Source organism: Ochotona curzoniae, unplaced genomic scaffold (genome assembly GCF_017591425.1).
Source record: "Ochotona curzoniae isolate NIBS_2020 unplaced genomic scaffold, NIBS_Ocur_1.0 contig_4877, whole genome shotgun sequence".
NCBI classification, from domain to species: domain Eukaryota; kingdom Metazoa; phylum Chordata; class Mammalia; order Lagomorpha; family Ochotonidae; genus Ochotona; species Ochotona curzoniae.
The window spans coordinates 857,302-872,228 of record NW_024466409.1 but is presented as its reverse complement, the minus strand read 5'-3'; the positions used below and the strand labels follow the sequence as shown (position 1 = coordinate 872,228).

General features: G+C 45.1%; 1 protein-coding gene across 4 annotated transcripts in view; it reads right to left on the bottom strand.

Annotated features, from left to right (window-relative positions):
- Positions 1–14,927, bottom strand: part of LOC121161838 (L-lactate dehydrogenase C chain) — a 33,090-nt gene that overhangs the window by 17,258 nt on the left and 905 nt on the right. For 2 of the 4 annotated variants that reach the window (XM_040988480.1, XM_040988478.1), the window contains exons 2-4: positions 14,565–14,699; positions 7,229–7,346; positions 745–918 (exon numbers count right to left, since the gene is read on the bottom strand). In XM_040988480.1, the coding sequence (XP_040844414.1) occupies positions 745–918; positions 7,229–7,346; positions 14,565–14,690 (418 nt within the window). In that variant the 5' untranslated portion in view covers positions 14,691–14,699. Of the gene's footprint in view, positions 1–744; positions 919–7,228; positions 7,347–14,564; positions 14,700–14,784; positions 14,922–14,927 lie in introns of those variants that run through there. The other 2 variants (XM_040988479.1, XM_040988481.1) reach the window with 2 other exon arrangements.

Below are 14,927 nucleotides of genomic sequence, written 5' to 3'. Positions count from 1 at the left end.
CCAGTAAAGTTGTTTTTGTGGGGAAAAAAAAGCAATAGTGTAGGGGCTGGCATGGCAGCATAGCAGGTGAAAGTGCTGCCCATAAAGCTGCTGGTTCAAGACCCAGCTGCTCTACTTTTAATCCAACTCCCTGCTGATGACCTGGAAAAAGCAGCAGAAGGTGGCCCAAGTGCTTGGGCCCCTGCTACCTATGTGGGAGGCCTTAGAGGATGCTTCCGGCTCCCGGCTTTGGATTGACTCATCCCTGACAATGCATTCATCTCATCAATGAACTAGAGAATGGGAGAAAAATCTGTCTTTCCCTCCCTCTCTTTCTGTGGCTCTTTCAAATAATAAATAAACATTTAAAAAAAAAAGTAGCAGTGGAGGCCTGGCACAGTAGCCTAATGGCTAAAATGCTCGCCTTACATGGCTGGGATCCCTTATGGAAACTGGTTCGTGTCCTGGCTGCCCACCTTCCCACCAGCTCCCTGCTTGTGGCCTGGGAAAACAGTCGAGGGCAGCCCAAAGTCTTGGAACCCCATATCCATGTGGGAGATCCAGAAGAGCTCCTGGCTCCTGGCTTTGGATCAGCTCAGTTCTAGCTGTTGAGGCTACTAGGGAAGTGAATCACTGGACAGAACTTTCTGTCTCTTCTTCTCTCTGTACATTTGCCTTTCCAATTTAAAAAAATCAAAGAAATCTTTTTAAAAAGCAAAGATATGAAATATTTTCCTTAGGCAGTTAGGAGGGGAAAAGACTCACCTGGATTTGAAACAATAAGCATTTTACAGTCAGGGCTATGACGGACAATCGTAGGAATGATGGATTTCATGATAGTCACATTACGTTGGACCAGAGCAAGGCGACCTTCTCCCTCCTGCTGCCTTGCACCTGCTGTGACAATAACTAACTTGGAATTTGCAGACACGGTGTAATCTAAAAAGGAATAAGAAATGATATTTGGATCAAGATTCCCAGTGTCACCGTGCCCTGACTCTTTAAAAAGTCCATTGCATGATCTTGGTAATGAAGTACCCATCAGCCTTCATGGTACTGAAGTGCTCCATGCCTGAGGTTTGTAGACCAACAGACTCCTGCAGTGTGATCATCTTGCACAACCTGGAAAAACACTTGTCACTACTACTTGCTATTTCTCACATAGGCAGCTCTAAATTTTTTAGAATAACAGAATTTATCATCTCCTCTAACCCACATTCTCATGTGTTATTAACACTTAAGGCAATTAAAAGTCAATTGTCTGACTTTTCAGAACAATTTATAATCAGAAACTCAGAGTCTATACTACTTCTGCATTCTAAGAGTAGGAATGCATTTACTTCTATTAAAAATAACTGAATTTCAGATTATAAACCAGTTCTTGATACACACAAGATACACTAGTTAGGACATTTTTAGAGCAAGATCTGCCAGTGTTCTCACTCTTTCATAAGTCCTGGGGTCTGGCAACTCTTCCTGGAGTGAGTAGGCCTGAGATCAGGCACGTGTTTGAGGCCCAAGTGGGGGAGGAGGTGGAGGAAGGGGAAAGAAAAGCCTCAGGCTAGCATGGTGTGCCTGTGGGCCATGCCTCGGTCTTACGCAGGCACCTGCGTCCCAGGTGAGTGGAGAGGTAAGGTCTCAGACCTGCAGGAGTGCCAGAGGACCAGGTTTGGAAACCCATCTATGATCTTTGGGTCTCTAATGGGCAAGCAGAGCTCCAAGCCAACATGCCATCCCACCAGAGGACTGGACTTGAGAACAATGGCCTGGTAAACCCATGTGCTCCCAGGCACAGGGACTATGGACTACTCAGGGGAGGCAGTATGAGGATGTGAGGGAGGGAGTATGCTGCAGGTGAGGAATGACTTGCAGGTAAGCGAGGTGGTTGAGATAGAGTGGTTTGGAAGGGGGAACTGGACAACCTGGGTCAGACTGATGCAACCAGACACACATAGGAGACCTGAGCTGGGTTAGGGAGACCTGACTTGAGCAGATGACACTGACTGCCACCCATGAATGCACAAAAAAGCTAGGGCTGGGGCCCTACCTGGCAGGGCTAGGTCACAGTATTCACCAGTGAGTTTCAGAATACGGAACAGGTTTTATTAGGCTGGGCCATGACACTAACCTGTATACAAGAGAACCAGGTCTGGGGGCAGCTTTTTGGTGTGGGATATGTGGGCTCACCCTTGTGAAACGGCAATATTCACTCTGACACTCATGTGTCTGGGAGCAGCTCAGACCAGCCCAGGTTATGAAGGATCAGGGGTGAGCCTGGTAGAGGAGCAGCGAGGACTTCCTACCGGACCACTCTTCCAACTAGCAAGTGTGAGAAATGGGGCCAGAGGCAGACCAGGCTAGCCAGGGATACAACACCCATTGGCCTGCATGTGAGCTGGTTTAGGGGAGAGCCAGGCTAGCCTGACTGCATCCACTGATACATGCATAAGCCAGAGTAAGGGCAGGTTAGTTGGGCTTTGCTGTAGCATCAGCTGGTAAGTGCTGGGATTGGGAACAAATCCTGTCAAGCTAGACTGTAGAACCACCTGGAGAGTACAAGATCTGGGAGTGGGCCCAGTAGGGAAACTGTGGGCATTCTCTGATGGGCTGCAACTCCCACTGGTAAGCATGAAAACCAAGGCTGGAGACGGATCTTGTTAGACAGACTGTGGCACCTGCAGGTATGAATGTGGGCTGAATACTGAGGTCAGTTGGGTTGAACTAGCCTCCAATACCCATTAATTTGTACAAGAGCTGTATGGGATATGTGACAGACTGGATCAGTCAGCTGCACTGGCAAGCATAGGAGCCAGAGCGAGAGGTGAGCTCCCACTGGTGTGTGTGGTAGGCAGCGTTGGGCTGAGCTGCAGCATTCATTTATTTATGTAAAAGACAGAGCTGGAGACAGTACTGATACAGCAATTGCAACTACCAATGTGTGCGTAGGCTGATGTGAGTGACCCTACACTGGCAAGCCCAGTACAAAAAGCCAACCCTGTACTGACACACAATAGGTCTGAGATCACTTCAGACAAGGTTTCTTTGGGAATCCCTCCAACTAAACTGTTGGACTCAGAACTCTGACCATGGGGAGACTCACAGGATCTGTGGACTGACCATAAAGTGCATGTGTCAGAACTGGGCCTCCACAGTGGACAGAGCAGTGAACGGCATACCCAAATGCACAAGGAGGATATGGCAGTCCATTGGGGCCTGCAGAAGACATCTGGTACCACGGCAGAGGATGGAAGGCAGAACAATTTAGCCCAGTATCCCAGCCAAGTATAGACAGCAAATATCTGGGTAAATGAAGACTCTAAGGCGGATTATGTCAGCCAGTGGACCTTAGAAGGATTTCCTAATTCTTAGAACAATGAAATCAGCAGCATTTCTTAACTATCAAAACCACTTGATCAGAACTCTGAGAACATGTTCCACATTGGGTACCCAGTGACATCAGGTGGCCATTCCCTATCTCTTGGTCCTGAGGCAGTTGGGAGGTTGGGAGACTGGGTGCAGCTTCTCCCCTTCTGCCCTTCTTTACCCCTTCCCCTAGATACAGGAAGAAGAAAAACAAAATTTGGAAACAATGGTCTCACTCACTTTCCCCTGATTTTTTATCTTTCCCACCCTAATCAATTATGTAAACATCATCAAAATAATGTTATGCTACTATAATAAGTAAATTGAAGGAAAATTTTTAAAAGGGCCTGGCTCAGTGGCCTAGCAGCTAAAGTCCTCGCCTTGAATGCGCCAGGATCCATTATAGGTGTCAGTTCTAATACCAGCAGTCCCACATCCAGCTCCCTGCTTGTGGCCTGAGGAGGAGACCCAGATGAAGCTCCTGGCTACAGATTGGTGCAGCTCCAGCTGTTGCAGTCACTTGGGGAGTGAGTTATCAGATGGAAGATCTTCCTCTCTGTCTCTCCTTCTCCTGTCTCTCCTTCTCTCTATATACATCCAACTTTGCAATAAAACTAAATAAATTTTCTAAAAAAAGAAAATTCAAAAAAAAAAAAGATGCACTAACTAGTAAAATTAACCACCAGTCTTCAAATTGTTTCAAATATTGAATACAGGGCCAACATGCTTACTAACCCAAGCTGCACCACTGGTTTTTTTTTCTAAGTGTTATATAGCTGAGAGTTCTTTTCCATGTCAATAAATTGGGAAACTTAGTCAAAATATCTCATTTCTAGATTTTAAATTTGAAAAGAATTTTCATCCACCAGTTCATTCCCTAAATGCCCATAAATGGCTGAGGTAGGGAGCAGGGTCAAAGTCAGGAGGCAGGAACGCAATCCAGGGCTCCCATGAGTTCCCTGGCAGGACTCCATTACTTTAACCATCACTGCTCCTCCCAGGATGCACACAGCTGGGATGCTGGAGTCAGGAGCAGGGCAGGCACGGAATCCAGGTACCCTGAGGGGGAACATGAGCAGACAAACTGGCAACTGACCACCAGGCCAAAGCCGTCTCTCTCTGAAATTTGTTGGAATCTTTTGCTGTCTTAAATGGTCTCTAATTTCACATAATTGTGCCTATATGGAGGATTTATTATTTATCTTTTCTGAGACTATTTGCCTTCTTGAATCTGTGGGTTTGCATTTTTCATTAGTTACATAAGAGGCTCAGTCAAATCTCATTGAATGTTTCATCTGTACCCATACTTTTTTTTTTATTGGAAAGGCAGATTTACAGAGAGAGACACAGAGAGAAAGATCTTCCATCCACTGGTTCATTCCCCAAGTGGCTGCAATGACCAGAGCTGAGCTGATCTGAAGCCAGGAGCCAGGAGATTTTTCTGGGTCTCTCACATAGGTACACGGTCCCAAGACTGGGAACTGGATGGGGAGTGGATCAGCTGAGACATGAACTGGCACCCAAATGGCACCCTAGTGCATGCAAAGCAAGGATTTAGCCACTAGACTACCATGCCAGGCACTGTACCCTTAATTTTTCTAAGTAGATGCATAGTACATTGTTACTTTACCCTCTGTGATCCTCAATCTGTAATATTTTCTACTTCTTTCTGACTTTTCAAAAACGTTTTCTTCAAATACTACCTATCCCTAAATCCAATGAGCCTTTACCCCATTATATTTCACAATTAGAAGTTGTATTTGGGGGCCAGGTGTGGTGGTCTAACAGCTAATGTCTTTGCCTTGAATGCTTCGGCGTCCCATATGGGTGTCAGTTCTAATCCCGGCAGCCCTGCTTCCCATCCAGCTCCCTGCCTGTGGCCCGGGAAAGCAGTCAAGGATGGCCCAATGCCTTGGGACCCTGCACCCATGTGGGAGACCTGGAAGAAGTTCCTGGCTCCTGGCTTCGGATCAGCACAGCACCGGCTGTTGCGGCCACTTGGTGAGTGAATCATTGTATGGAAGATCTTCCTCTCTGTCTCTCCGCCTCTCTATATATCTGACTTTATAATAAAAATAAATCTTAAAAAAGAAAAAAACAGGAGCAGCGGCCTACTGACCTTAGCGTGGTCCATCAGGACAAAGCTTAAGATTCTGCCTTTGGCTTTCTAAATTCTGTGAGGCAGCGAAAATCAAACTTGCTGACACAGTTCATCTAATTATGTGGGCTGAAAGCTAGCCTACAGTGTCTGTTGAATTCTTTGGCTTCCTTCACTTCACTCAATGACTGTTTCCAATGTCTTACTTTGTTAACAGCATGTCATGTCTTTAAGCATTGATACTTTTCCTCTGTGTTTCATGCAGTTTTTGGTCATTAACACCAAGACTGATGTTATTAAAAACTGAAGGCTGAACGGTTTTCTCAAAGTATTTTCAAGCAGCAGCAGCTCTTACCTAGACTGCACTTAACTAATGCCCTGGGCTCACTGATACAGGACACTAACACCAGAACGCTGGCAGCTAGCTGACGGGAAGTCTGGGTTCTCCTGCCCATCAGGCGATGCACACCCAGAATTAGTCACATTTATATGTAAATGTACTTATGCCAGTTATATTCACTATTAACACTATCACTAAATGTGACACAAATCACTAAGACAGAAAGAAATGCATGGTAAAGGTAAATTCATTCAAAACTGAGGTTTGGAGAATGGTGAGATCTGAATAGGTTTTGACCTGGTGCAGCCCTAGTCACTGTGGCCATCTGAGGAGTGAACCAGCACATGGACTCTCTCCCCACTCCTGCTCTCTCTGGCTCTGACTTTGAAAAAAGTAAAGAAATCTAAGAAAGCAAGATAGTGAGAAAGAGGAAGGAAGGGAGAAAAGAAGAAAAGAAAGAGAAGATGCACTACAGAACCCCCATCTGGTGAGCCATACAGAGGGCATCCCACAACCAGGAAACTGGCAAACAGAACTGGGTATCTGCACATATTTTAGGTCAATATGATATTGGAGGTAGCCTTGTCTAATATATTTAAATTAAGTTGCCACCTACAGTTTCAATCATGTTGGATGTGACTGCTTAAGTAAGAGTCAATCTGTTGAAATGCAGTATCAAGGATAGCACTATAGGGGCACAATTCAATGCACGACAAAACAATTACTTCTCCAATTTTCTAAGGCTTCTTAATTGTCTGTGCTACGATGCCAATAAAAATGGGGCCAAATTCTTGAAGTTCTATGTCCTGTGGCCTCATCCCATTTCTGAAATTTGTTTCTCTACTACAGAAAGAAAACCAGGTTGAAGCATACAAACAAACATATTCATTGTATTATAGAAACGACTCATGACTAATATCCTTAGGAAAATAAGACAGAATGACAAGTTTAAAAGGCATTTGAATACTATAACACCAGGTTTAAAAATACATACAAATGGGCCCAGAGCTGTGGCCTAGCAGCTAAAGTCCTCACTTCAAATACTCCCAGATCCCGTGTGGGCACCGGTTCTAATCCTGGCAGCTCCACTTCTCATCCAGCTCCCTGCTTGTGGCCTGGGAAAGCAGTGGAGAACAACTCAAAGCCTTGGGACCCTGCAACCACAAGGGAGACCTGGCTCCTGGCTTTGGATCAGCACAGCACTAGCCACTGTGGTCACATACAGATATAAACAAAATCATAACAGAAGAGATTCAAACCTTCTTTGCAACTAGCCTGCACTTTCAAAATGTTCTCTAAATTACAATGCTATTTCCTTGCAAATTAACTTTTTAGACAGTATGTCCTGATGACAAAGTATTTCAAATTTTATGTCTGTAAAGATCAGTTTAATAAATGTAATACTTTTTCTAAAGCTGTGAAAATAACTTTATGAAACTAAAATGAACCTTTTCCAGATGTAATCTTTGAAGTACTAAAGAAAAGACTGCCATGTTGAAGATCCATCGTCTCTCCCTTCAGTTTGTCCTCTGCAACATCAACAAGGGCAAGTTCATCAGCCAAATCCTAAAACATATAAAAGTTCAAATTAAAATGTTCTGGAAAATGTTCCTAGGTAACTTTTAGGAGATTGTGAAGCTTATAGTCAAAGGAGTCTCATATTTATGGTATGCCAATAAATCATACAAAAATGGTTTACAAATTACCTCAGACTGATCAGAAGTCAAATTAAGCATTAAGCAGCAGCAAAAAAAATTATGTTTTTGCTTTAACATAACTGTTAGAAATTGCTAGAACAACTCCTCTATCAGGATGCAGTCCCTGCAGGTGAGCACAAGAATCAAGGCTGAGAGCAGTCCAGACCAGGCCAAGTTACACTGTACACTGGCATATGAATGGCACAGGTCAGGGGCAGGCAGGCTGGGCCAGTTCATAACACCCACTGCCATATCTGAGGTACAGGACAGGCAGGTTGGGCTACAACGGTAACCAGTTCACATTAGGGCCAGGGCTGGAGGCAGTCCAGCCTGGGCTAGGCTGCAGTATCCACCAGCATATGCTGGAACTAAGAGCAGTCTGGGTAAGGCCAGGCTACAGCATTGATCGATAAATGCTGAGGTGATATAGGCCATGCCAGACTGGGCCACTGGACCTACCAGCACATGTGAGACCAAGTGGGGTGGGGTGAGAGGCGAGCCTGGTAGAGGAGCAGCAAGACTGCCCTACTGGGCGAATACTCCCACTAGCAAGTGTGAGAACTGGGACCAGAGGCAGGCAAGGCTAGCCAGGAATACAACACCCATTGGCCTGCATGTGAACTGGGTTAGGGGGGAGAGCCAAGCTGGGCTAACTGACTGTACCCATTGGGGCATGCATGAACCAGAGCAAGCACAGGTTAGTTAGATTTTGTGACAGCATCAGATGGCAAGTGTTGGGAAATGTGGGGACAAGCCTTGTCAAGCTAGACTGCAGAATCACCTGGAGAGTACAAGATCCAGAGCTGGGAGTGGACACAGTAGGGAAACTTGGGCACCTCCCTGATGGACTGCAGCTCCCAGCAGTGAGCATGAGAGCCAGGGGTAGGGGTAGGGATAGGGGTGGATCTGGCAGGACTTCTGTGGCACCCATCAGCATAAGTGTGGGCTAGACAGTGGCACTAGTTGGATGGAGCTTTGCTCCAACAGCCATTGGTGTATACATAAGCTAAATGGGATATGGGGACAGAATGGACCAGTCTGCTGCACATACTGGCATATGCAGGAACCAGGCCAGGGGCAGGCTTTGTAGTTCTTGGGAGTCATTCTAACTGGGCTACAATTTCCTCTGGTGTACATTAGGAGTGCTAAGTGTGTGGTAAGCAGGGTTGGGCTGGGCCACAGCATCTGTTGGTTTGCATAAGAGATGGGGCCAGAGGCAAAACCCAGCAACTGCAACCATGAGTGCATGTGTAGGCTGATATGGGTGACAGATTGAGCCAGACCTGGACTAGCGAGCACATAGAGCAGTCAGGTCTGGGGTCACCTCAGAGGACATTTCTTTGAAGATCCTCCCACCCACCCAATTGAACCAATGAAATATTTGCAGGATCTATGGTCTGACCATGGAGTACATGTGTCAGAACTGGCCTTCCGCAGTTGCTGAACACGATATAGACAGCATACCCAGATGCACATGGAGGATATGCCAGTCCATTGGCGACTGCACAGGACATCTGGTACCATGGCAGAGCATGGAGGACAGAACAAATTGAACAATTCTCCTAGACAAGCATTGACAGCAAGCATCTGCACAAATGGAGACTAAGGTGGACCATGTCAACAATGAACCTTGGAGCAATTGCATCAACAGCATCTCAAAACTATCAAGACCACTTGAGCAGTACTCTTGGCGCATGCTCCACATCAGGGACCCTGGGTTGACACTGGATGACCAGTCCCCACTCCCAGGTCCTGATGCAGTTAGGATGCTGGGTGTGGCTTCCCTGCTTCTATCTCCCCTTCCTCCAGATACAGGAAGAAGTAAAAGAAAATTGCAAACAATGGTCTCATCCATTTGCCCCTATTCCTCAACCCTTCCCACCCTAATCAGAGGTCCAGATGGGCATGCATCCTTCTCAACTATGTAAACATCATTGAAAAAAATTGCTAGAACTGAGATTTTTATCCTTTATATAACAGTTACAAAACCAGTAAGAGAAGGGCACTGTGGAAGAGTGTTAAGATGCTACTTGGGATGCCCATTATCCCATGTCAGAGTGTCTGGTTTCAGTCATGGCTAATATACCTGGGAAGCATCAGATAATGACCCAAGCACTTGAGTTTCTGATACCTATATGGAACACCTGGATGGAGTTCCAGGTGCCTGGCTTTGGTCTGGCCTAACCCAGCCTTTTGCAAAGTATTTGGGAAATGAGTCGACCTCTATCTCTTTCCCCTTCTACCCATTCATCTACTACTTCCCCCCTCCCCACTGTACTCCCTCCTTCTCTGACAATCTGCCTTCCAAATAAATAAAACTTTTTCTAAAGAGAAAGTTATGAAGTTCTCTGACAGGATTTCTATACCAAATATTAAGCCTAATTTTTGAGTTGGCAGAAGCTACTTTTAGCCCACAATCTTGCAGCCAAAAAAAAAAAAAAGGCAGCTAATTACAGTGAACATCTGCTGTTTTCAGCAATCTCTTCTTCATATCTGTCCCTGGTATCCCCTTTTCTGGTAATAAAATTCTTCTTTTCTATAGAAACTCTATTGAATGTGATAAAGTGCAGTTTAACAGCTAACCCTGGTCCTCTAAGCTATGGCCAGTATCAGCCTATTATACCATCCCTTCCTTTCAACTGCATCAGTTAGTTTCCAAACAGGATATGGCAGAGACACAACACCTGGACACAATTTTGACCAGGTTTGAAAATGAAACATGGGGAACCAAATCTTAGTTTTCTTTGGAATCATGAGCTCGAAGAATGACATAGGACTTTCTATAAATAAACTGTATCTATCTGCCACAATATGGAAAGACCATGAATAAGAATTAAGCCAACAGAAGGAATCTAAACCCAGATATGTGGAACCATGTCTTACTATATCTGAGCATCAGAACCCAGGAGCACACGGAGCTTGTTCTACTGATTTTCCAGCTATTTAATCAATGTCAATGCTTTTTGCTAACTTTAATTTCCACATTCACCAGATGAAAACGGAGTTCAGTTATAGTCGATTCCAGTGGCAAGATTTCCAAAGGTTAACAGTAAAAGACATAGTCAAAGTCCCTACTTACTACTACTTTTTATGAGTCAGATACCATCTGGTCTTTTTGGAGAACTGTAGACAGTCACCCATGTTACCCATGGATGATGAGATGACTGGTTTCAAGACTGCTCAGATACCAACATCCACAGACACTCCAGCCTCGTTTTAAATGGCTATAATTGGGGCTGACATTGTGGAATATCCAGTTAAACCACTGCTTGGGATCTCCACATTCCATATCAGAGTGTCAGTTCAAGTCCCAGGTTCTCTGCTTTTCTATAGCTTCCTGCTAACATACTGTAGGAAGCAGCATTGGATGGTCCAACTGCCACACGGGATACCTGAATGGAATCCCTGGCTCCTGGCTTTTAACATTTTCAATTCATGGCTGGTTCAATCTATGTATGTGGAACCTATGGAGACACGGAAGCCCAACTACATTCTAAAAGTAAGTCATGTGTAATACATCAAAAATGGGAGAATAAGAAATTTAATACAGAAGGATCACACATCACACTTCTTGGCTAACTGATAGGAAAACCAGATTACATGTGTGGATCTTCTGTATCAGTCTGTGTCTCAGAGTCTGATCAGGAAAGCAGAAAAAATTCCAGGCATTTCAACAATTCTTTTTACATTTTTGTTTTGTTCTTAAAGATTTATTTATTTCCATCGGAAAGGCAGATATACAGAGAGGAGGAGAGAGAGAGGAAGATATACTGTCTGATGATTCAATCCCCAAGCAGCTGCAATGGCCAGTGCTGCGCTGATCTGAAGACAGGAGCCAGAAACTTCCTCCAGGTCTCCAATGCAGGCGCAGGGTCCCAAAGCTTTGAGCCGTTCTCAACTGCTTTCCCAGGCCACAAGCAGGGAGCTGGATGGAAAGCAGGGCTGCTGGGATTAGAAAAGGTGCTCGTATGGGATTCCAGGCACATTCAAGGCGAAGACTTTAGCTGCTAGGCCATTGTGCCAGGCCCTCAACAAAAATTTTTTAAAAGGTTTTATTTGAAAGGCAGAGTGACAGAGGGAGAGAGACCTCTGTTGCTTACTCTCCAAATGGCTCCAAAGGGCTCAGCCAAGCCAAGCCAGGAGCTAGGAGCTTTCTCGGGCTTTCTCACATGGGCAGCAGGTGCTTGAGCCATATGCTACTGCTTGCCCAGGTACACCAGCAGAGAGCTGGATCAGAAGTGGAGTGCCCAGGACTCAAACAAGCACCCATATAGGATGGTAGACTGCAGCCAGGACTTAAACCATTACACCACAACCAAGGCCTCCAGAATTTAATGTAGGGAATTGATTAGACTGATATCACAGGGTTCAAAGAGCAAAAAGGGAATATTTGTGGTAACTCGAGATAGACAGCAACCACAATTAGAAGTTACCATCCACAAAACTAAGGGGAATAAGTTCCCCATTTACCTGTTTACTCTCCAAATACCCACAAAGGCTGGGCCAGGGCTGGAGCCAGAAGCCAGGGACTTAATCCAGAGCTCCCACATGGGCAGCAGAGACCCCAGCCACCTGAGCCATCCCTTGCTGTCTTCCTGGATGTGCACTGGCAGAAAGCTGAAACTGGACGCTGCAGCCAACTACCACCCCCCAGCACTCTGCTTTGGAACATGGGCTTCTCCACTGGCATCTTACACGCAAGGTTACACATCCATTCCATGAATATGTAATCTGATATCTTTCATTACTTCCAACTTATTCACAGTATACATGAACATGATATGAAGGTCCTAAACTACTCTACCTCACTTGGCTATTTGCCATACTGTAGTTCATTTCTATTTTTTTAAAGGTTTTTTTGTACCCTTGGCCTTCCCTCGTAACTCGAGTTCTGACATCTCATTGGAAGTAGGCCTTCCTTTGTGATTCTTCATGATGAGCAGTGACGTTTATATATCTACAAACATTATGTCCTGCCATTTCAGAAGTTTCCTCAAAAAGGTTTTCAATTTTCTTTTTCGTTTCTTCAGCAACATATTGGTTATTCAGTAGCATGTTTTTCAACTTCATGTTGTTATAAATTTTCTATTACTCTTCCTGTTATTTTCATTTACAGCTTTTCATTTAAGGGAAGGTATAATAACTGTGTAATTTAAAACTATCATACCCAGTTGTGAAGATGCAATGCAGTATGCATTTCTAATTCCAAATCAAAGGTGAACTGCCAAATAAACTGTTAAATATATCTTGACAGGGCCTAGTACGATAGCGTAGTGGTTAAAGTCCTTGCCTTGAACACGCCAGGATCCCATATGGGAGCCGGTTCTAATCCCAGCTGATCCACTTCCCATCCAGCTCCCTGCTGGCAGCCTGGGAAAGCAGTCAAGGATGGCCCAATGCCTTGGAACCCTGCACCCGCATGGGAGACCCGGAAGAGTTTCTGGCTCCTGGCATTGGATCGGCGCAGCACTGACCATTAAGACCACTAGAGGAGTGAATCATCGGATGGAAGATCTTCCTGTCTGTCTCTCCTCTTCTCTGTATATCTGCCTTTCCATTAAAAACAAATAAATCTTGGGCCCAGCAGCATGGACTAGCAGCTAAAGTCCTTGCCTTGAACACACCGGGATCCCTTATGGGCACCAGTTCTAATCCTGGCAGCTCCACTTCCCATCCAGCTTCTTTCTTGTGGCCTGGGAAAGCACAGCCCAATGCTTTGGGATCCTGCACCTGCCTGGGAGACCTGGAGGAGGTTCCTGGCTCCTGGGTTCGGATCGGCACAGCCCCGGCCATTGTGGTCACTTGGGGAGTGAATCATCGAATGGAAGATCTTCTCTATCTCTCCTCCTTTCTGTATATCTGACTTTGTAATAAAAATAAATAAATCTTTAAAAAAATAGAATAAATAAATCTTTTTTAAAAATGTATCTTTACAAAAGGATGATGGGTTCTCTGCCATCATCCGTACCTACAATGTGAGGACATGATCAGATTGCATAGTGATGCACACAGGACTACACTGCTGTAATAGCACAGGGGAAACCAGTGAGGGGAGGAGAGTTCAGAGCGGGAAGGGGAAATCCTAGAGCCTTCTGGAACTGCGTTATAAAATAATAATTATAATTTTTTAAAGTTTCATCTTAATCTTCATTTTGTTTTCTTTTTTATTGTTTTTTTAATCTTTTTTTAAAAGATTAGAAATTGGAAGTACAGATTTCCTTGCATTCTAGAATTGAACTGGCTTTGCTTCTTGTCATCTTGCTCTGAAGGGTTCCAAACACTAAACTGTTCAGTACAGTAATTAGGAGCACAGAACCTGTGTTCAGATTTGACTCATCCACCTAGCAGCTGTTCATAAATGTAGATAAAGTAACTAAGCTCTGAAAGTTACTACGAAGATTAAATGCTACATTTAAAATGAGAGAACAAAAACTATAAAATGGATGGAAAGACACTGCAAGTTCACGGATTGGAAGGTCCAAGCTAGTTGTCCATATCTGTTAGAGGTATGTGGTCTACATCCTGCATCCCATATAAGAGTATTTGATTTCAACTCCTGGCTCCAACTCCTGATTCCAACTTAACCCACTGCACCACAACACTAGCCTGAAATATGCACTTTTCAAGATGTATTTGAAAGGCAGCATGGCAGGGGGGGAGGGAAGGAGAGAGTGAGCGGGCACACGCTCTTCCCTCTAAATTCCTCCCACCAGCAGGGACGAGGCCTGGATCAAGCTGGGAATTCCAGCCGAGTCTTCCGTGTGGGGAGGTGGCAGGAGCCCAAGACGTTAACATCATGTGCTGTCTCCCGTGCTCATTAGCAGGGAGCTGATTTGGAAGCGGGGAGCAGCCATGACTAGAAACCAGACATCCCAAGTGGCTCTTGTATCCCAAAAGATCACCCTGTGAATAAATAGCTTAGCCATACTCAGCCCCAAATAAGTGTTTCATAAATTAAATCCAAATTGGATGAGAAGACACGTATTTGCTGTCAAAACTCTACCCTTCTGTTTGAACTCAGCAACACTGAAGACCTAAAGGTGCTTCCTTGATGTCTAGCCACAGATGGACTTGCCTAAGCACTCACCTTCAGCAAGATACAAATGGCACAAGCCATGCCCACAGAACCAGTTCCAACGATGGTGATCTTGCACTGGGAGGCCTTGTCTTCTGCGATCAGATTCTCGATAAGTTGCTCCTTGACTGTCGACATCCTGAGGGCCTGACAGGAATACGGCCGTTCAGGGGAGCCCGATTCTCACAGCCACAAGGTACTCAACACAGGAAACAGCTAAGGAACCACCTACCTCTCCTGAGCTTACAGAATGTTGGAGCTGGGAGGAGGAAAGCTAAAGAACGGTCTAGTGGGTGCGGCGGGAAATTTGTCTTCTGAGGTAAAGCTTTCTTCTCCCCACCCCCACCAGCACTTCCCCTCGCCCCGCACCTGCCA